At 45.4% G+C, this 23,327-nt stretch overlaps 1 protein-coding gene across 7 annotated transcripts in view; it reads right to left on the minus strand.

Moving 5' to 3' along the window:
• The window catches only part of DOCK1 (dedicator of cytokinesis 1), a 526,777-nt gene that overhangs the window by 402,858 nt on the left and 100,592 nt on the right, over positions 1-23,327 (minus strand). For all 7 annotated transcript variants that reach the window (XM_067709064.1, XM_067709065.1, XM_067709063.1 and 4 more), the window contains 6 exons: positions 20,108-20,211; positions 19,375-19,558; positions 14,801-14,898; positions 9,246-9,335; positions 8,814-8,914; positions 4,368-4,502 (listed from right to left, as the gene is read on the minus strand). In XM_067709064.1, the coding sequence (XP_067565165.1) occupies positions 4,368-4,502; positions 8,814-8,914; positions 9,246-9,335; positions 14,801-14,898; positions 19,375-19,558; positions 20,108-20,211 (712 nt within the window). The remainder of the gene's footprint in view (positions 1-4,367; positions 4,503-8,813; positions 8,915-9,245; positions 9,336-14,800; positions 14,899-19,374; positions 19,559-20,107; positions 20,212-23,327) is intronic.

Here is a 23,327-nt window from a genome sequence, read left to right on the forward strand (position 1 = left end):
AGAAGAGACAGAAAATATAGAAAAGTGTGCTAGAGATATGTAGGACACAATGAAGAGATCTAACATACATGTAATTGAAGTTACAGAAGAAAATGAGAGCTACAATGTGACAAATGCAACATTAGAATAGATAATGGCCATGAATTTGCTAAAACTAATAAAGAATTAATCCAAAATTCAAGAAGCAGGCTTCCCTGGTGGCGCAGTGGTTAAGAATCTGCCTGCCAATGCAGGGGACACGGGTTCAGTCCCTGGTCTGGGAAGATCCCACAGCCAGCGGAGCAACTAAGCCTGTGCGCCACAACTACTGAGCCTGCGCTCTAGAGCCCGAGAGCCACAACTACTGAGCCCACATGCCACAACTACTGAAGCCCGCACACCTAGAGCCTATGCTCCACAACAAGAGAAGCCACCACAATGAGAAGCCCGTGCACCACAACGAAGAACAGCCCCCGCTCGCCACAACTAGAGAAAGCCCGTGCGCAACAACAAAGACCCAAAGCAGCCCAAAATAATTAATTAATTAATTTTGAAAAATTCAAGAAGGTCTCAAAATCCAATGTAGGATAAATAAAAGGCTAACCATTCCTATGTAATCCATAGTAAAACTGCTAATAACCACAGAGAAAGAGAAAAATTGTAAACATAGGTAGAGAAAAAATTTTAAAGACACCTTTACCTTCAAAGATGTAACAGTAAGTCTGAAAGCTGACTTCTCACCAGAAATGATGGAAACCAAAAGAGAAAAGAATAACATCTGGAAGAAGAAAATAACTGCCAATCTGGAATTCTAAATTAAAAGAAAACACCCTTCAAAAACACAGATGAAGTCAACGATTCTCATACAAACAAAACCTGCAGCAGACTTATACCCAAAGAAATTCTACATAAAGTTCTTTGCACCAAAGGAAGATTATCCTATAGAGAAACATAAAATTAAAAGAAAGATGGAGGGCTTCCCTGGTGGCACAGTGGTTGAGAGTCCGCCTGCCAATGCAGGGGACACGGGTTCGTGCCCCAGTCTGGGAAGATCCCACATGCCGCGGAGCGGCTGGGCCCGTGAGCCATGGCCGCTGAGCCTGCGCGTCCGGAGCCTGTGCTCCGCAACGGGAGAGGCCACAGCAGTGAGAGGCCCGCGTACCGCAAAAAAAAAAAAAAAAAAAAAAGAAAGAGAGATGGAAAAACAATAATAAATATAAAACATGCTGAATGAATACCAACTATACAAAATAATAATAGTAATGCCTTAAAATATATGTAGACTTGAAATGCATGACAATAATAACACAAAAAAGAGAGAAAATGAGATTAAAAAAAGAAAATTTTGATTGATACAAAAGAAGGCAAAAAAAAAGCAGGAAAAGGAAATATAATACAGATGGGTAAAAGAGAAAATTGATAGAAAGACAGCAGATATAAACCTAATATATTACTTAACTGAATTATTTATAAATGAACTAAATACTCAACTTTACAACTTACGCTCAATGACTAATTATTCAAGAAGCTAACACCAGGTGACAGGCAAGCACTCAACAAAGCACCAGAAAGACAGAAGAGGAAGTGGGCAATAACTAGCTTCAGCGACTGGAGTCAGAAGGTCTGGTGCAGGATGCGACTGTTTTCTGGCTTTCCAGTTAAGGTGATCCACCCACTCAGAAAACACAGACAAACAAAACCAGTGGAGAAGTGCCCCTGGCTGCCAGGAATCTTTCGGTGGGTTCCCCAGGAACCAAATATCTTTGGACCAGCGTTTTAAAACTACTGTTCTCATTTCAAAACAAAATGAGCTTTCTAAACAAAACAAAAAGCATGGATTTGCATAGTGAGAAAGACAGTGGAGTAACAACCATAAGTTTCAATACCTTCTTCTCCAAAGTTTCACCCCTTCCTTCTTTGGAAGGATTACTGTCAATTATCATGGCATTTTACAAAGCTACTACATTATGTGAAAACATAGTACACCAGTTTGAAAGAAGAAGAAAAATAAAAAACCTCAAAAGTTTATTCCAACTGCAAAAAGAAAAACACAGTTGTCAATTCCAGCTCTGAGCACAACTGTTTTTCTCCCAAGGTAATAGATGTGTTACAGGTAAGAAAATGAGAACCCGAGTGTGATTTCTTCCCCACCTCAAAAGAACCATGCATCAGAGCTGCTTAGGAATCAAACATCCCAGACATCTGTGAAGGACACAGGATGGCTTTTTCCTTAAGCAGACTATACAAGATAGGAACAGTGTTTCATCTCAATGCCTTTGATAAGACAGATGAAGAACTACTAAAATAGGCCCTGGGCAGTTTGAGGACAAGACGCGACTAAGAGACTTTAGCTCTGTTGTCCATGACTTTAAGGTTATGATTTTTTTTCCTATCATAGATTCTTCTCAGCAATCTCAGACTAAAGATTTAAATTTAAGAAGTACTGTATCTGGGGCTTCCCTGGTGGCGCAGTGGTTGAGAGTCCGTCTGCCGATGCAGGGGACGCGGGTTCGTGCCCCGGTCCGGGAAGATCCCACAGGCCACGGAGCGGCTGGGTCCATGAGCCATGGCCGCTGAGCCTGCACGCCCGGAGCCTGTGCTCCGCAACGGGAGAGGCCACAGCAGTGAGAGGCCCGCGTACCGCAAAAAAAATAATAATAATAATAAGATAAAACACAGGAAAACAAAACCTCGTTTACTTGGTCATCTTTCATACCGTGACAGTGAGAAAATCATCAACAGCTTTGACCTTGAAGAGAAGAAAAAGCTTCGACCCACATCAAGAGTCACCCTTATCCACAATAAGAAAAATAGAAGAGTGTGCCTTTGATATCTCAGTCACGGATAAGAGCACGATGGCCTCGAACCGTGGGTCCTAGATCACGGAATGTCAGAGTGAACAAAGCACAAACAATCCTTGACCAGTAACACAGGGGCCATGACCACTGATTAATGGTGGGTACTACCCCGTCTGTGACTCTTTTTTCTTTTTTTAAAGATTTTTTTTGATGTGGACCATTTTTAAAGGCTTTATTGAATTTGTTACAATATTGCTTCTCTTTTATGTTTTTTGGTTTTTTGGCCTTGAGGCATGTGGGATCTTAGCTCCGCAACCAGGGATCGAACCCGCACCCCCTGCACTGGAAGGCAAAGTCTTAACCACTGGACCGCCAGGGAAGTCCCTCCCATCTGCGACTCTTACAGTTGTACACACAGTCAGTAACTTGCTCCTTTGGCTTACATGTACCATGGTGTGCACAGGCTGGATTTTGAATACCTTCCCTTTCTCCCCAGCCCTTCTGGAGAAGCTGACTTCAGGCCAACAAAGATAAAGAGTCAATAAGGAGGGACCAATCTGGGTCCACACTCGCTCCATCCCGAAGGATTCACTGATACGTTTCAAGACGGCTGTGCTTTTAGAAGTCGCATGTATTCTCTAACTCAGAGGGACACTGATTCTTAAACTCCGTCTCTGTGTTTAGAACTCACCACAAGAACACCAACCTCCAATAACCAACAGCAACCAACACCATCCACTGTAGGTCACCCAGAGCAGCTACAGCTCCAAAAGCAGGAGCAGAGTGAGTCAACTTCAACACCCCATCTACCCATTGCACACCTCTTCATTCATACAGTTAAATACTGTGGACCAACTGAAAGCTCATTTATTTTAGCACATGTCTTTCATCTAAAGATATATAGGAAAAAATACTAATGTTCTCTATAAAATAATGAAGTCATTATTTTAAAGTGGATTGGGAATATCCCAATCCACTTTAAAGTTCAAACACAACTCATAAATTCACTTACATAGTGTGTGAAACACATCACTAGGTGAAAACACTGAGCGTCCATTTGCACGGCAATCTTGTATGTGGGAATCTCTCTCTAGGAACAAAACATGATTCTAGTTGAAGGAAAGAGGGAGGAAGCCCCCAGTCTTCCCAAGTGAGGTAGTTTAACTTGGTTTTGGCTTTTTGCTGTTGTTGCTTGTTTGTTTTAATTTTGGTTTTCAAGGGCTTTTTTCTCTATAAGATATACTGAAAAGAACTTCAGAACCCTTGGTGTTCAGTCTGCACTACCTCTGAAGAATTATCAGTGCTTTCAGGAGACGACGTTTGACTCACAGGCACACATTTCAGACTCAGGGCTCAAGACTCAAATTCATGCTTGCCTTTCACTACATGTGGGAGCAGATACAGTGAGTGTGGGCAAACCCAGCCCGGGACTGTTATCTGTTACTGCTGTGTCATGCTCGACAGCAGGGAAAGGAAGGAGAAAGACGAGAGGAAGGGGAAGAAGCAAGAGGAAGGGGGATGGAGAAGGAAAAGGAAGGAAGGAAAGGATTTCCTGTAAGTCCACCGGAGAGCCAGCGCGGTGATACACACTGATTGAACAGGATCCGGGAGCGCACGATGAACTTGAAGATGTACTCTAAAGCTTTCATGGCTTTATACAGCTGGTCGCTGATTCCTGGCCTCTCGGCATTGTCCACGTAGTTCCTTAAAACTTTCGTCAGCTTCCTGTTCGTAATGGAAACACAAGTTAACAAGTCCAGAAGATTACAATATCTCAGTTCTTAACTGGGACAAAAATACACAGTGGGTTCTTTTTATTTGGGTACACACTTATCAGTATATGCATATTTGTGAAACATATCTCAAGCAGATTAAAAGCAACCCATATAATAACTCTCAGAGGAGCGAGACCTGAGCATTTAACAAGAACTTTCTAAGTTTTAGATGTTTTTGGAAGCATTTAAATGTATTCTACAATTTATTCTTCACAGCAACACTATAAGGCAAGTGATGAGTTTTATCCCTAATTTACAGATGGAGAAGCCCAGGATTAGGTAGGTAAACTAGCTTTCCCAATGCTAAATAACAAAAATCAAAGGGATTTCTACAGACATATCTATTTTCATAATGCTCATTTTTTTCTACTGAGCATATGGTATTTTCAAATGATAGAGGCAGTAATGGTAATAATCAGTTTTTGATTCTGTCCAAACGTCTACATTTTCTACCACTACTGGCCCATAAACTAATAATCACTGTTCACAAGGATGACCCTCAAGCTATGCTTTCTAAATCATAAAAGAAGAATTAAATTAACTGCAGTATACTGTCAGCTTTTAGTGTACTGGGCTACACCGTAACTCTCCAAAAACTAGCAGCATATGTAAAACCTGTATGACAACAACCAACAAGACTACTCCCTAAACCAAACTTCTCCACTCCCCAAGTTTTTATGTAATCAACAGAACTTCCCTGTAGCTTTTAAATATTCATCAGAGTCATAAAAATAACCTGTCAGGGCACTCACAGCATTTCCCATTAAGCTGGGAGCCAGCATGCACTAGCTTGTTATTCGAGATTATTACAAGACACTCATAAGAGCAACGGTAACTTGGATTCTGGATGACCTCGGAACGGTTCTAAGAGTCACAATTCTACTGATAAATCACAATAAAAAGGCTTTGGGGTGACTGAGTGGATACAAAGTCATTTCTAACACTGATCAGGCTGCAGAACTCAAGAAATGAGAGACTACCATAGAAGGCTTCCTGCCAGTATGTCCTAAGGAAGGGAAGCCAGAGAGATCCCCCTCCCACAGGCTCCCCTGGCCCTGACGTCAGAAAGGTATTGTCCCATACATGTTTCCTGATGGTTCCTGAGGCACGGCAGAACATCTCAAGTCCTGGCATAAAACCTGTTTCACTCGGTTTAACTTATTGTCCCAAACTGAGTGGACCACACACACCTTTTACTCTTAGACCTTATTAATATCCCAAGAAATATACATTCCATAGAAATACATTTTGGAAATCCTTCCAATAGATTAATCAAAGAAAAGAATACAAAGAAGGAATGATTTGCAAAGAGAATGACCCAGAACCAGAAAATAAATCTGGAAGTCAAAAGACCCGAGTCCACGCGAGCCACGCCACCTGTAACGGCAGAAAGACCAACCTCCTCGGCACCAGCTCAGAGGGGCGGACCACACGGCACGTCGATTCAGTGGGAGGAAGGTCTGACCCAGCTCTGGGCAAGGCAGCTCTGTGGACAGAAGGAGCCTGTCCTGCTGGTCTTCTGGAAGAACCGTCCCCAAAGCTGGCACCTCCCTCCCTCCTCGCTTGGACCAGAGCCGGTCACTCTGATCCGTTAACTGCCCAGGCAGGGGAGCTCCTGCTTTGCGAGAGTCGGAGGGCTAAGAAGTAATGCCCATCGCCTCCAGTCATCTTTAATTTCTTCTCTTGGAGTTCTTTGCAAAGAAAGGCTACAGATCTCAACGTTTATCAAAGGAAAGACAGAAAGAAACTACCTGGACCAGACTCTAGCCTAACCAAGGCTCCTAGAAGAGGCGGAGGAGAGACTGGCTGTGATGACACTTAGAACCCGAATGTCCCCTGGGCGGGAGAAGGCTGAAAGTACTTCGTTAGTGCAGACACAACCTTCCATGATTGGGTTAGAACTGCGTGAACCACAATTATCTCCTCTGGTATTTCAAGGCAAAAATACTCAGATTCCAATGGCTGAAGAACCACTTGGGGTTGCTAGTTTACCAAAACACGACAAGAATATTTATTTTCCGAAATTAAAATTTCCTTTTTGGCAGAGGACAGAATGAATGAGAGGATACCAATTCTCAACTCCGTCCCATCATAACTTAACAATAAAATGGTACTTTTTGTGTCTCCCACTGAGTAACTTGCCCAAAGCTCCCCAATGTTCGTTTTCCACCTTTGAGAATAAGGGCACCGTTCTCCCCAAAGTCACAGGCAGGGGGACGCCAGCTAGGCGACCTGGAATGCAGCACGGTGACCTTACCACTGTTCCGATTTTCTGAAATGAAAGTGCAAAATCTGATCTGAGCAAAGCTGTTTGGCCCCCTTTCAATAAAGAAGGAGAATGGTGAAAGTGACACATATGGAGGTCACATGGCACCCAGAGCAGCACGGAGGCCACGCCCATAAACCCCGGGCTCCCTCTGGTTGCTATAGAGAGATGGTGTCACATGATCAGCCCTCCCACGGTCTGCAGGGAACTGTCCAAAGTGTGGCAAACTGGGCTTCTCCACTGAGAGAAGAGAATGTTTTAAACAAAGGCTTCTTAAGTCAGCAAGCACAAAGCTGGTCACAGCTTTTGCCCTGTGTGGTGAGGACACGCTGCTCCCCGCCCACTGGGGGCTCCACCCACTGCCTGCAAAAAACATGCACTCAAGCCGACACGGAAGAACCTAAGAATCAGGGACAGAGCTGCTGACCTTGAGTCCCACAGCCAAGGACAACAGGTTCTGACCTAAGTATGGTCAAGACACAGATGGGAGCTTTGACTCAACTTCCTGGCCCTGAAAGAGAATCATTTCGAATGATTCGAATGATTCTAAGTTGAATGTTCTTAAAGAAATTAAACCTTTCTTTTTCACTGCAACTCACACAATAAAAAGTCTGAATAAATGCCAATAAATCCCATGGTGAGAGAATGAGGAACTCACCCTAATAATTCTAATCATAACAAAACCTAACTACTGCTTGGTGCTTTCTGAGTGGCAGGGATTATTCCAAATACTTGACGTGTAATAACTCATTAAAATTCTCAAGAAAACCTACAACCGTGCTGTTGCACAGATGAGAAGGCTGAAGCTCACAGAGTTTAAGCAACTTAAGCTTGAAAGTGGCAGAGTGGTAACATAAGCCCAGGTGGCCGGGTCCCAGGGCTGTGGCACCAGCACCAGGCTTCACACCTTCCCCTTGGTGTCTAGTAGACCCCAAAGGGACCCATGTGGGGATGTAGGGCAGGCGGAGAGCAGCTGGGTGAGCAGTAAGAATCCTAGTTAGTTAGAGCCGAAGCTTCTGGAACAAAAGGAAAGGCACTCTTTAAAAGGCAAAAAGAATCTGGAAACAATATATATGTGCATATATATATTACAAACACACATATTTATATATGTATAAGTGAATCACTTGGCTGTACACCTGAAACTAACACAACGTTGTAAATCAACTAGACTTTAATAGAAAAATTAAATTTAAAGAAAAAATTAAAAAAGAAAGAGATGCAAGAGTATTAAAAGCCAATATCCAGATGAAGTCTAGAAACAATTGTCAAACCCGCAGATGTTTTATCTGCACAACATGAACATTCTGGCTCTCTGAACATCACTAACCAGCCAATTTAAAAGAAAAAATAATTTTTTTTAGATCCTTTTTTTGTTTTTGGCCATGCTGTGTGGCTTGCGGGATCTTAGTTCCCCAACCAGGGATCGAATTCGGGCCATGGCAGTGAAAACACCGAGTCCTAACCACTGGACTTCCAGGGAATTCCCGAAAAAAAACAATTTTATCCAGCTTTGTCCAGCAGAACAAAAATAAACAAATCACCTGCAACCTTAAAAATGGTAATAAATAAATAAAGAGCAAAAAGATAGACTGAAAAGTACAAAACTGAATTTTATTCATACTAAATAACCAATAACCTCAATAGAGGACCACAACCATTTATTCATTCATCAAACAGTCATCAGGAAGCTGCAGTGCGGCGGGCACTCTGCATTCATGTATCCGTTTCATCAACCACAAACTGAACATTTCAAAGACAGACAAAAGGTGTGGAGAAGAACAAGAACTTATTCCGGAATCTTATAATATATCACCTATCTCTTTCAACAAGATTTTTAGGTCTGTTAAGAGAGAAACAATAATAAAAATGATCCCAGTAAATTCACAGTTGGGGAAGGGAAACATAGAATCACAGGCAAAAGTATATGGAAAAGACTCTTACAAAAATATACAAAAAGTAGTACTGGTTTTAAAACAACAAAACAGAACTTACGTGTAGGCTAATGTTGCACTGAAGTGTTTCTTAATGTAGGTTTCCAAAACAGGATTAAAATGCTGAAATTTTCTATCAGCAATTAGTCCAATGATAAATACCTGTTAAATTAATACTTTCATTAGCAAAAGAAATGCAAACCATTTTAGAATCTTCAGCTGAATCACTTGCACTTCTGTGTGAGTCAACGAGCTCTAACACTTTCGGACACAGGCTGGTCAGCTACTTTACTTCTTCCCTTACAATTTACATTTGCCCAACTACAGTGTTACAGTGGGAGAAACTTTCTCCCTCTCAATTCATCTGCTTTGATTGGGTTTACAACTGAAAGCGCTTTCAGGGTTACTGTGATGGATCCCGCCCCAGCTTCAAAGGCTGCAACCTGAAAGCGTCCCGTAATAGCTGAGCAGATGCAAAGTCGAGGCCTCTTACCAGAGCATCAAACACTAATGTATCAAAGGTCTCGCTCTCCGAATTCTCCATCATGATGTTGAAGAGGGCATCCAAGGTGTCCTGGAGGAACTAGAGAGACACAAAAGGTCAGCAGACGAGGTAAATTCACCCCACTCTCCCCAGCTTAGAAGAACTATCATCCTTGGCAATACTGCAAACACCCACCTTTCTCAAATGGCACCTACCAAGCTACAGACTTTGAGGATTTTTATCAGTCATTAGATTCACAAGACAAAAATCTGAGATGAGTGAATTCAGAACAAAGACAGGCCACCCTGAGCCAAGCAGAGGATGGGCAGCGGGGAGATGCCCTATAGCCCACCGCCTACCCACCCATGAGACCTCTCCAACGCTTCTCCTGACTTTCATCAGGACAAAAAGCTCAACAGCAACCCTGGGAAGTCCGAATCTGACTCATTCCGTACATGCTGGAGTGTGGGACCTGAGCTAGCAACTGGGCAGAAGCCACAGGGACAAATTTCTAGCATAATAAAGGATCTTCTACAGACACAGATGGCCAAGGACAGAAGAGGTGTGTGATTCTGAAACTGGGGTACAGAGCAGAGAGCCATGAGCTTAACTTATTCAACAGTAATTGAGAAATTCCTTTTATGCCTACTATAATTCACCAAAGAAATATTACAGCATAGTATGACAAAACACTATGAATTTAATTTAGAAAAAATTAGGAGACTTCAAAGTTATGTCACACTAGAACCTGGCTTTGAACCCTGACCCCATTCTCCCCTGAAAGAAGTATTATAAGATGAACTAAAAAAGACTACATTGGAAGTAATGAGTTCCCTGTTGATGGGGTAGTTCAAGACTAGGCAGAATGACACACAATGGACTACTGACCGTAAAAGGGAAGGAAGTATGGCTATATCATCATTAGTCACTGGGATTAGCACATCGAAATCACAGTGAGATATCACTTCACCCAGACTGAGGTGACTGTCATCAAAACGATGTACAATAGTTAAGTGTGGGGAAGGACGGAGAGAAATTAGAGCCCTTATACGGTGCTGGTAGAAATGTAAAATGACGCCATGGCTTTGGAAAACAGACTGACAATCCCTTAATGGGTTAAACGTACATTCACCACGTAACGCAAACATTTCATTCCTGGGTATGTAACCCAAAGAATGGAAAACATACATCCACACAAAAACCTGTATGAAAATACACATAGCAGCTTTATTCATCATTGCCAAAATGTGTCCATCAGCTGATGAATGGATAAAAAAAACTGTGGCATATGCATACAGTGCAGTATTTATTATTCAGCCATAGAAAGGAATGAAGTTCTGATACATGGCACCACAGGCCTTGAAAGCATTACACTAAGCAAAAGAAAGCCAATCAAAAAAGGTCATATATTGTCTGATTCAATTTACATAAAATATCCGGATAGTCAAATCCATAGAGAAAGCCGGTTGCAGGGAGAGTGGAAGTGATGGCCAACGGGTATGGGGTTTCTTTTTCCAGTGGTGGAACTGTTCTGAAGTGAGATAGTGTGGACAGCTGCACAATTCTGTGAATACACTGAAAACCACTGAACTGTACAAACGGAAAGGTGCTTTCAGGTATGTGAATTACATCTCAATCAAGTGGTTATTAAAAACGAAAGGAGTAAGTGAGACGGGCCCACAGCCGGGACAAAGGTGTAACTGAGTGAGATCCCTAGACCAGATCTTCCTGGGCGGCTCAGCCCATGCACAGAACCTCAGGGGCCTTCATGTCTCCAGCAGAGGACCTCAAACAGTTCGACCCGCAGACACAGAAACTAAACACAGAGACCTGCTCCTCAACCACTGCTCGCTCCCCACCCCCCGTGAGCCGTGGAACCTTGCAAATCCAGCACCCCACAGCTCTTCTTCCTGAGGGAGGACGTGTTCCCAGACCTAGGAAGTGATCTGAGACGCGTCAGGCATAAAATCCTCATTCTATTCCACTGTGCCACCTACCACCTAGTCTGTGCCAAGAATCGTCACATATAAATGACACGGGAATGAAACCAGCCGGACCAGGAGGCATTCTGGCCTGGACATCAAGGGCTCCGTCCACTCCGTAATTGTTTAAGCCTGTACCACCTCTCGTTACTTTTGTATCATTTCCCATCATTTCAGATTGTAAAAGCTTTGCAAAGGTCAAAACTTGACGCTGGGGCTTCCCTGGTGGCGCAGTGGTTGAGAGTCCGCCTGCCGATGCAGGGGACACGGGTTCATGCCCTGGTCTGGGAGGATCCCACATGCCGCGGAGCAGCTGGGCCCGTGAGCCATGGCCGCTGAGCCTGCGCGTCCGGAGCCTGTGCTCCGCAACGGGAGAGGCCACAGCGGTGAGAGGCCCGCGTACCACAAAAAAAAAAAAAAAACTTGACGCTGCCATCTGCTAACAGCCCAATGTTACTGCCAACAGACACACCAGCGTCCAGTGCCAAGCCCTGGCTTGTCACAGTTCAGGGAAAGAGGTCTACCAGCCCCACCCAGACAAATGACACAGAAACAGGACAGCAGACAGCGGGGACCTTGTGTATCTGGCCGTAGAGCCGCAGCAGTGCAGGGACACGAATGTCCTGAAGGCGATCCCTCACACAAGGCCATGAAAGACTTCTTCTGACACCCACCCTCTCTCCAAGACCATCCGCTGGAAGAGCACAATCACCATTTTCATTTCCCACTAAAATGGGAAACTATACTTTTTACTAAATGAGCAAATACTTTTCTCAAGCAATGTCACTTTTACTAAACAAGCAAATACTTTGCTCAGTCTATCAAGCAATGTCATCTCTCCACTAAAAGTTATAAAGACACAGAAGGGAGGTCTCGAATAAATGGAATAAAACCCACAATCTATCAGTGTCCTTCAAGAGAACAAAAGCAGCCCCACGCAGGCTGGGATTCCCTCTGCTCCTGGCTCTGTTAACAGCCTGGTGGCCTTAGACGAGTCTATTCCCTGCTCCAGGCCTACAGGGTATTAGGATACACTGTCAATGGGAAGGAATAAACAGGCAAAACAAGTAAGGGCCGGACAGGTCATCCAACCCTGGGGAGTACCACAGTGAACACAGGAAGGAGAGGGAGAGAGGTGAGAAAACCATCTCCAGGGATGCACAACAAGATGTGATAATAGATTAGATAAGAGGAACTGAGGGGGGGCAATAAAACCAGACGGTTCTAGAACTTTCCTGGTCAGTGTGTCAATAGTTCAACATAAATACAATTCCTGATGTGATACAGGGACCGAAAAATGAAAGAGGACACAATTTCATTAACTGTGGGTCTTTTAAAGTGATGTTAACTTAATTCACCCAGTTTTCATCTGAATTAGGGAATTCATAGAACCCAGGGAAGTTTAAAATGCAGTTAACATTGTCCAAGCCAGCAGAAGAAGACAAGGGCCAGGAAAAGGTGATTAAAATTTGAAGATCAGTGAGGATATGTTTGAACGGTTATACAATGAATTTAGGAGAGCGATGCCAGCAAATTAATTTCTACTGAAGTTAACCACACTGCCGCTTAATTAAGGCCATTTTAAGTAATTAATTTTCACAGAGATAAGGTCGTCTCCCTCCGCAAGCACCTCTCCCGGAGGATAAAGAACTGAGGCGGCGACACGGACCTGGCCGTGGGGACCTTGCTCTCGGGCAGCCACGAGTGGTGGCCCGGCTTGTTGCACACGCCAGCCAAGGTGGAGCCCAGTGGCCACAGAAATGCATTTCCTTACATACAAGGAGAAGTCACTGGGCACAGGAGTGGCAAGGAGAGCCTTTCACTGAAGAAAATATTGGAACCACCAACGATGACCAAATCTGAGCGCTCAAAGGGACCTCCGATCACTCTAGTCTGACTGTCCTATCGCAGATGAAGATTCAAGGGCACTGCTCCAGGGCCTGCTCTGTGTGAGGCTAAGCAATTAATCCAAGACCCCATGGGAGGAAAACGGCCAAGACAGGACTGAGTGCTGTGATCTTTCTGACACACCGCGAAGCTCTCCACATCGATGACAGGGCTCCTAGGTGAGTCGAGAGCCAGGGTTATCGATCACGGCGATCATGACAGCGATACTGATATATCCTGATACTACCCGACCGCCTCCCAGGGGCCAGTACCTCATTTAACCTCCACAGGGACCCTGTGAACAAGGCACTCTGCTTATGTCCATTTTACAGCAGGGGAAAGCAAGGTTTAAAGACGTTATTTAACCTGTGTCAGCCCCACAGTGAGGATCCGCTGGAAGAGGAAGCAGAACCCTAGACCTGGTTGATTCCAAAGCCTGTTTCTACCACAGTGAAGCCAGGCCGCGCTCCCCGGACCAGAGTCCAAGAAGGATTCTGTTGCCTTAGAGGCGTATGTCAACATCCCGGAGACACTAGGTGTTAAAAGGCTTAGGACCAGGCGGACCTCGTTTTACTGCACTTGGCAGACACTGTGGTTCTTACCCATCAAAGATCTGTGGCAACCCTGGGTCCAGCGCGTCCCCTGGAGCCGTTTTTCCAACAGCATTTGCTTACTTTGTGCCTTTGCGTCACATGTGGATAATTCTTGCAGTATCTCCAACCTCATTATCATTACGTTTGTGCTGGTGATCTGCGGTCAGTGATCTTTGATGTGACTGTCGATTATCACTCACTGAAGGCTCAGGTGATGGCTTGGCATTTTTTAGCAATAAAGTTATTTTTTAATTGTTTTTTTAATGGACATGGTTTTTAATTTTGAGGGTTTTTTGTTTCTTTTGTTTAAACTTTTTTCTTCTTTTGTTTTTTTCCACTCACTGTGAGGCATGTGGGACCTTGGTTCCCCAACCAGAACCCGTGTCCCCTGCAATGGAAGTGCAAAGTCCTAATCACTGGGCCGCCAGGGAATTCCCTTGTTGTTTGTTTGTCTGTTTGTTTGTTTGTTTTTAATTGAAGTATAGCTGATTTACAATGTTGTGTTAGTTTCAGGTGTATGGCAAAGTGATTCAGTTGTACATATATATATATATTCTTTTTCAGATTCTTTTCTTTTTAATTGTGAATAATATTTTATTTAGTCATTTTTGTTTACAACTAAAACTCTTGCAAGGAATTTGAGGACATCCTCCTCCGACATTTGCAGGACATGAAGGGCTCTGGACATTGTGAAAGTTTCCCTTTAAGTTACGATGGGAACCCAGAACAATGCGGTAGGGACCCCTGTCAGGGGTCTAGCTCAGAAAGCCAGATCCTTCTCCATTATAGGTTATGGCAAGATATTGAGTATGGTCCCCTGTGCTATGCAGTAGGTCCTTGTTGGCTACCTATTTTATATTGTACTTATTTTTTTTCACGTGATGCTACTGCACACTCAGCAGACTACAGTAGAGTGTAAATGTAACTTTGATACTCACTGGGGAACCAAATAATTCGTGTGACTTGCTTTCCTGTGGTGGTCTGGAACCAAACCCGCAGTGTCTCGGAGGCGTGCCTGTACCATCTTGGGAGGCGGAGCCTACACCTCCTCATATCCGTAAGGACAACAAAACAACCAGAACCAGCATGGGAGCCACGTTACCTTCACCACTTCGCCACCATCCACCTTCATCAGCTGCCTCAGGTTCTGCTGCAGCAGGTTGGTGTTGGATCGCCACTTCAGCAGCCCCAGCAGGTCCACTGGAAACAGTAAACGAACATCAGTTCCTCACAGCAAGGACTCTGTCTCCCTCGCTCACCCATCGTGTGAGGTCCTCTAAATCATTTTTTGAACAGATGAACCAAGCCTATTTGGAAACGTGCGCCACGTAAATATTTCATTACTTTCTAGCAACATCCTTGACACCCAGTGTGACTGGATTCATTATTTCCAACTACATTTACCATGAAATGATTTCCACATGGAAGCTTTCAAAAGGCATCTGGGGAGGGCTTCCCTGGTGGCGCAGTGGTTGAGAGTCCGCCTGCCGATGCAGGGGACACAGGTTTGTGCCCCGGTCCGGGAGGATCCCACATGCCGCGGAGCGGCTGGGCCCATGAGCCATGGCCGCTGAGCCTGCGCGTCCGGAGCCTGTGCTCCGCAACGGGAGAGGCCACAACAGTGAGAGGCCCGCGTACCGCCAGGAAAAAAAAAAAAAAAGGCATCTGGGGAGCCTACGGAAGAGGGACCAGTCTCTCGAACCCACAAGAAGGCAGATCAGAGCATGGAAGAGGGACCGGCCTTTCCAACCCACAAGTAGGCAGATGAGAAGAGCAGCAGGCCTGCAAGGCTGCTGGCCATTCAGTGCTGTCCTGGCAGCTCCTGCCAAGGGGTTTTCTCCTGTTCAGGAATAAGATTCTTAGGTTTTTAAGATAAAATAAATAACCAACATAAATTCAAGTACTGAGAATGCAAGGGGACAGTCCCCAAAGGAGACAGGAACCCTGGCCCTGGAGACCCCTGCTGCACTGAGCTTGCCACCTTTACCAAGTCCTGGCCCTTCCAAAAGTTTCTGTATGTTTCTTTTCTAATAGAAAAATTGCAAGTTGAACGTATTGGTTTTTGCAGACTAAATGTGGAAGACAATGTTGAGAAATGATTTTGTTTAAGGCATGAAAACAGAATCCAAAACATCTCTGGGAAAGGACGTCTTCATCTGAAGTCATATTAATATCCCACTACGTGAAAAAACACAGTTAGCAAAGCACATCTAATTTACTGTTTATGCTCATCGGGAATGAACTTCTGCTACAGAAACTGTCTCCATAAAAAAAACCCTAGTTAATACTGAAAAAAAATATATAATTTTGGCAATAGGTAGAATTTCAGTGAACACAAGACACCAGTTATAATTCAAGGATCAGACCACACAAAAGGCATACGGGGGATGAGCGCCAAACACACATTCTCATTTATATCACCTCACCCCCAAGTACAGCTGATGAAGGGAAGAGTTACAAACAGGAAAGTGTGAAGGGGACAGCATCCTAGTGTCTTTAGAATGCAAAGAGAGTAGACTCAAACACCAGCCGGGCCACGCCACCAAGATGTGACCTTGGACACGTACCTTCACCTCAGTTTTTCTATCTGAACAATGGGCACAGTGTTACCTGGGTCACAGGGTTGGTGCAAGACTTAAATGGCAAGATGTGGAGAAAGCACTTAGTGTGATGCCAGGCAGGAAGACCAACAGCAGCCACCCATCAAAGAGGTGAACATTTTAGCCATTCATCATGAAGGTTAACGTGTTTTAATTTCTAATTGAAAGTGAAGTCGTGAGAAGGGCTACATCCTGCCCAGACACGCTCTCAGTTCCAGGGTTAATGGAGATCTCCACCTCATAAGAGTTACCAGCGGTTTTTTTTGTGGGTTTTTTTTGTTTTGTTTTATTTTTAAACAGCTTTTGCGAATGCTAGAAGGGACCGCTTATCTTTGGTTTTTTGTTTGTTTGTTTGTTTATTTTTGGCTGCACTGGGTCTTCATTGCTGCACAAGGGCTTTCTCTAGTTGCAGCAAGCAGGGGCTACTCATCGTTGCGGTGCGCAGGCTTCTCATTGCGGTGGCTGCTCTTGTTGTGGAGCACGGGCTCTAGGCACGCAGCTTCAGTAGTTGTGGCATGTGGGCTCAGCAGTTGTGGGTCTCGGGCTCTAGAGCACAGGCTCAGTAGTTGTGGCACACGGGCTTAGTTGCTCCGCTGCATGTGGAATCTTCCCGGACCAGGGACTGAACCCGTGTCCCCTGCATTGGCAGATGGATTCTTAACCACTGCACCACGAGGGAAGTTCACCAGCATTTTTTTTAATGGAGGTGAGTTAATACTCTGGATCCCATTCATGCAAAGTTAGTGGCACTTTGGATTAGAGGGAGGCTGAGGTTCACCTCTGTGTTGTACTTTTGAGAAAAGATACAGCTGGGCAAATTAGCAGTGGACAAACACCTTTGAGGAGGGGTAGCTTGCTCAGCCCCACACCCTCTCTGTCCCCTCTCATTCCCAGGGAACCACCACAGTTTGGCTCGTAATAATTCTCTGCCTCATGGCTTCTCTCTCTCTAATTACATAGTAAGCTGATGGAGGAGAGGAACCACGTCCCCTACTTCTTTTTCTATCCCCCAAAGCATCCAGCATAACGCTGAGAACAGAGATGTTTAATACAAACCTCGATGAATAATTCAGCCGCACTTTTCCCTAAGAAATGGAACTTCGCAGTAACAAGTCATGGTTTCAGAAAAATGACTCCCTCAAATGAGAATCTGGGACTCAATGCCAGAGGCCAATTGGGGCAGCCCCATCTTGCACACACCTGACACGCCACCATCCAGAAAAGAGGCATTGTTGGCTGGTGTGAAATGAACAACAAAAGATGTGTCCCCCTCACGCTTAGTGAGCTGCATCACATCGGAATTTCCTAGTTGCCTGGCAACAGCCACTGGAGAGACCAGCATGCTGTGCCCCTCAGTCCCAAAGAGGGGATTACCCTGTGTCTGGTGAGATTCAAAGAGCTTAAGGGTGACAGGAGGTGGGACACATCTCCCCGGGAAATTACTGTGACTTAATACCTTGAGAATGTCCTAGTTCACAGTTGTCTTCCCCAGGGATATGTGGGTTAAGAAGGATTCTGTGTGTGGGCCTCACAACCTAACCGCTATTCAACACACTGTTTTAATGGGGAAAATATATTCAAGTTCCAAATAATAACTTCCGAACGTGCTTTTGGAACATGACCCATTTCTAAGAAGGTGGCTTCCCACACAGCGAAGATGGCAAGACAAAGCAGAAGCTTAAGTGCCCCATTGGACAGGCTGCCCTGAGTTAAATGAAGCCCTAGAAGGAGTAGCCAGCTGTCAGCCTAGTTGACTATCAGGGCCATATCCAGAGGGTAACATCTGACCTACGGGGTCATCATTCCTATAACCCAGTCTCAAGCCAGCACCCGCCTTGCTGACAGCATGTTCCCTGGGCACTAAACTTGCAAACTCCCTACCCCTCCCCGTGCGTTCACGGAACACAGTGACCCAGGGAAGGGTTTCCGTCTGCTCATGGAGGTTACTAGAGCAGGCAGTGAAAGTCTGATCAGGACCCGCACTCTCCACTACCACGCAGGGCCTTCCAGATGACAGGTTCCTTCTGTCCTGTGATCAGCCTGTTAAAGTCCACACGATGACTGTCCCTTGAGCCCATCCGAGACTACTGCCAAGCTTTACGGACAACCCCCGGGAACACGATTCACGACAGCAACCGACATTAATAATCAAAATCCGTATCAGTGGCTGAGAGGAAAACATATTGGATTTTCAAGCTGACTTTCAAGAGAACGTGAAGCTACTCTGCACGGCTGTGAGACCATCACACTTGGTGAACTCGATTTTTCAATGTAAGATCTGTGCAGAGGACCCTCTGCCTCGACCAGACAGCGTGGTCTGAATCAGGAGTGCCCTGGCCGCACGGCCATGCCTTGCAGAGGCTGCAAGCCCGTGGGAACAATGTCGAGCACCCGGGCCGCAGCATGGGGACACTGGGCACCATCTGATGCTGCGTTAAGGTCGCACTTTGGTGTGAGAGCATCAGCAAGGGGTGCCTTATCTCGCTGTCAGGGGGACTGGAAACGTCGTCAACACCAACTTGTAAAACTAAAGGTAACTGGTAATTATCTCAATGAGTAGCTGAGAGAGGGGAAGATCCAAGGAGGGTAGGGGCCTCACCCCCTAGAGCTCCCGTAGCCCTCAGACAGCCCTCTGAGGCAGGCATTATAGCCAGGGTATAGATGAGGAAAATGAGCTCAGAGACTCTAGTTCGAGGTCATTCCCAGGGTTATTAGCACAGGGCCAAGGCTCAAGTTCAGGGCTTTGGTCTGACTCCAAATTGTGTGGATTTCTCCCTTCCCTTGGCCAGAAAGCTTTTTTTTTTTTTTTAAAGTAAATCCATTGCTTTCTCTCTCTTTGAGGTTCATCCTTAGCATAAAATCAGAACGCGAGTTTCAAAGCAGAACAATGTCACCCTCTCCCTCTCTCCTTGTCCAACAGCATCCACACGGGCCATTACGGAGGGAAGGTGTGAATGACTCGCCGGCAGGCTTCAGGGACCTAAGGAAGCCTCCTCCATTCAGCAGGGAGCACGAGAAAGATGGGGTTGAAGGAGAAAAACTCCAGGGGCGAACCCGTTTCTGGCCCCAAACTCACCATTCTGGGTCAGTTTGGTGGAGCACACGAGAGTTGAGATCTGGAAGGAATCTTTGCTGATGGTGCAGCTCCCAAGACTCTGCATGCTCTTCCCCGTCGCCGAGTGGCCCTTCTCTTCCAACTCGGCTTTGGTGGACGGCAGGCTCAAGTACGTGCCAGCGTCTTCCAGCTTCTTCGCTTCGGCCTGTGGGTTTAATGATGCAACAGGTCAAATACAACTGACAATCCCGTGCAATATTTTCTACCCCTTAGGATCCTTAATCCTTTTAACCATCATGATATTTGCTCTTTATCATTTGCTAAACCACTTATTTTTTTTAACTTTTTATTTTATATTGGAGTATCGTTGATTAACAGTGTTGTGTTAGTTTCAGGTGTACAGCAGAGTGATTCAGTTATACATATACATGTGTCTATTCTTTTTCAAATTCTTTTCCCAACTAGGCTGTTACATAATATTGAGCAGAGTTCCCTGTGCTAAACTGCTTATTTTAATGATTTCCCTTATTCCTGTAGATGGACAGAGGATTTTTTTAAACAGCACTTAATGTGTTATTGTGTATCAGCTTCTCTCCTCAGGGACAGCTGGTCATCTGAAATGTTCATTTACATAATTAAATGTTGCTAGATAGCAGTGTTCTCACAAAGATGGGAAATGTCAGCTCAGGCCAGGAAGCCCAGAAAGACTTGAAACAGTCAATATTAGCAACACTGCACCAACAGAAGAGCGTACCTTATAGACAATAAGATCATGTTCCCCGTCTCTTAGGGTGGTCCCATCGTAACGCATCAGCTTTACAAAAGCGAGTGCGAATATCTTCTCGGATTTATCCTTAGCTGCAACGGAAATTAATAATCATTTTCTACTGCCATCACGACAAAAAAGAACATCATAAAATGCGACAAGGGCTGCCTTTCTGAAAAAAATTACAAAACTGTTCTGACAGATGTTAAAGTAAACATAAACGGAGATATAGACAACGTTCACTTATCATAAAAGGATCAGCTGTGCTCAAACTAATCTGTAAATTCAAAGCAATTACAATCAAAATCTCATGGGAGAGCTTCCTTGTGAAACTTGAAAACTGATTCTACAGTAAAGGACCAACAGTAGGAGGATGGTTTTGAAAAGGAACGTGGAGGAAAGCCTGCAGTACTAAAACCCAACAGGAACTGGAAAGTGGTAACAATGAAGATGGTGGGTTTTTAACACAGGGATTCACAGACCAGTGGGAACAAACAGGGCATGAAAACACAGGCCATTGCAAGTGACCACTGGAAGGGGCAGACCCGTCAGAGTGTCAACAGGGACAAACAAAACAGATGGACGCTCACCTCACACCCTCCACAAATATAAGTCCCAAGTGGACTAAACACCCTACTGTGAAATGTTCTCTTTGGCAACAAAGTCCTTCCCCCAGAATTAGCATGTGAGACTCATTCTCTCACTTCATTCAAGTTTCTGCCAAAGTATCACCTGCTCTGAAGTGACCAGCCTGCCTAGAAGAGCAAATGCCTACCCTGGTCAGTTCTTCATAGTCGCTATGGGCTGAACTGTTATGTTTTGTTTTGTTCAACAAAATTCTTATGCTGAAGCCTAACCGCCCCCACCATGTGGCTGTATTGGAGAAAAGGCCTAGAAGGAGGTTCTTAAGGTTAAAAGGTCATAAGGGTGAGGCTCTGACGCTATACAACGGGTGCCCTTATAAGAAGGGGAACAGACACCAGAGTGGTCCCTCTCCGTGTGAGCTCACAGAGAGAAGGCGGCCGTCTGCAACCTGGGAGAGGGTCCTCACCAGAACCTGACCATGCTGGTACCCTGATCTCGGACTTGCAGCCTCCAGAACTGTGAGAAAGTAAATCTCTGTTGCTTAAGGCACGCAGTCTATGGTATTTTGTTATGGCTGCCCAAGCAGATTAAGACAACAGGTTACCAAGAGATTACTACCAGATTACCAAGAGATTACCAAGCCTGTAGGGTGTCTGTGCATGAGAAAGGGCCAGGGGAGGGGGGAGACGACGTTTATTGTTAGTTTCATCCACTGGGCTTTCCCATGCAAAAGACATTGTGTATTTTTTCACTGCTATTTCCCCAGTGCATGAAATAGTGCCTCTGCTATATAAGTTAGGTACTCAAATATTTGTTCTAGATGGGGAGACGCCAACAAACAAGTCCTTTCAGGGACTTCCGTGGCGGTCCAGTGGGTAAGACTCCGTGCTCCTAATGGGGGGCCCAGGTTCAATCCCTGGTCGGAGAACTAGATCCCGCATGCATGCCGCAACTAAGAGTTTGCATGCCACATCTAAGGAGCTGGTGAGCCACAACTAAGACCTGGTGCAGCCAAAATAAATAAATAATTTTTTATTTTTTTAAAGTCCTTTCAGATAACAAATAAAACAAAAATTGGTGGCTTGTTAAAGCGCGCTGATGGGAACAGGGACCACCCAGCTGGATGGTTGGAAAAGGTCTCTCTGAGAAGACCTTCCTGATGACGTATGAGCCAAGATGTAAACCCTCCAGGAAAAGAGATGGCCAAATACGGAAGCCCTAAAGTGGGACCAGCCTGCCTTGCTTGGGGACTAGAAGCCCGTGTGGCTGGTGAGTGGTAGGCAGTGAGAGCTCCAAGGTGGGCAGGTGCCAGATCAGGTAGAGATAGATGAGGAGTCTGGACTGAAGAAATGGATTTGTGATGAATTTTTCAAGATGTAAGCTGAACACAGCACGGAAACACTGAGTTTCAGGGCTAGAAAAGACCTTTAAAATTATAGATCCCATGGGCTCCCCTGGTGGCGCAGTGGTTGAGAGTCCGCCTGCCAATGCAGGGGACACGGGTTCGTGCCCCGGTCTGGGAAGATTCCCACATGCCGTGGAGCAGCTGGGCCCGTGAGCCACGGCTGCTGGGACGCAAAAAAAAAAAAAAAAAAAATTATAGATCCCAGATTCTCTTTTTGGAGATGAAAGGACAGAGGTTGAAGAGCATACATCTGCCCACCTTGAGTCAGGGGCTCAAAATATTTGCTATAGGACATCACTGCCTGAGATACCACGTCTCATTAGTCTTTGCGTTCCTGGTGTCCATCGGGTCTGGCACACATTAGGTGCTCAATAAATGCTAGCTAATTAGCTGGATGAACGACTGACCAACCAAAGCTAAAGGGAGGGATAAAAGCAAAAAATATGTACTTCTAGAAATTGAAAGAACTTTGTGAAAGGGTTCTTAAAAACGTAAAACTCAGTGTTCAGGTGAGAAGGAAGAGATCCTTTTAAGTTTGGGCTGACATGAAAAAAATTAAAAACACATCTCTCTGAAAGCAGCTGCAGTTCAGGACACGTGAGCATATCTGCCAGCAGAAGGCTTCCCCTGGCCCTACTCTTCAGTAGCACACAATTGAAAAGTGCACCTTTTATTAATATTCTGCATCTTCACACAGGGGATGGACTGCATTTGTGACATCCTCATTAGCAGCCATTATGAGGCAGACAAGAAATTTACAAAACGTCAGAGGCCACAGAAGAAGGCCACATGCCCCAGAGGGCGGGCAGCGCTGGCGGACCCAACCAGCCCCCTGCAAACAAGGGAAACTCGGCTCCTGGCAGGCCGGCCCCAGAAGCCACTCATCTGCCCGCATCCACACAGAACACCAGCTGATGCGTTCGGAACGGCTAACAAGCGGCAGCAGAGTGTTAGACGGTCACACCAGCGCCAAACGTCCCAGCCCCAAGGACAGCTCCCGGTAGGAGAAATCCCCTCACTTTCTTCCACTTGGGGTAAAGAGCGCGCATTTTGCCTGGGGCGGCGGGGAGGGCATGCAGCGTGGCCTTCCTCCCATTTCTGACCCAGAGCATCTGCAGACGAGGTCGCGGCACGGGCCCCACTGGCCCCCACCCCGCCGGCAGCGGACAGCTCGGGACGTCGTCAGCATCCCACTTGCAATGCTCGACACGTTCCCCA

This window comes from Pseudorca crassidens, chromosome 16 (assembly GCF_039906515.1).
Source record: "Pseudorca crassidens isolate mPseCra1 chromosome 16, mPseCra1.hap1, whole genome shotgun sequence".
NCBI lineage: Eukaryota > Metazoa > Chordata > Mammalia > Artiodactyla > Delphinidae > Pseudorca > Pseudorca crassidens.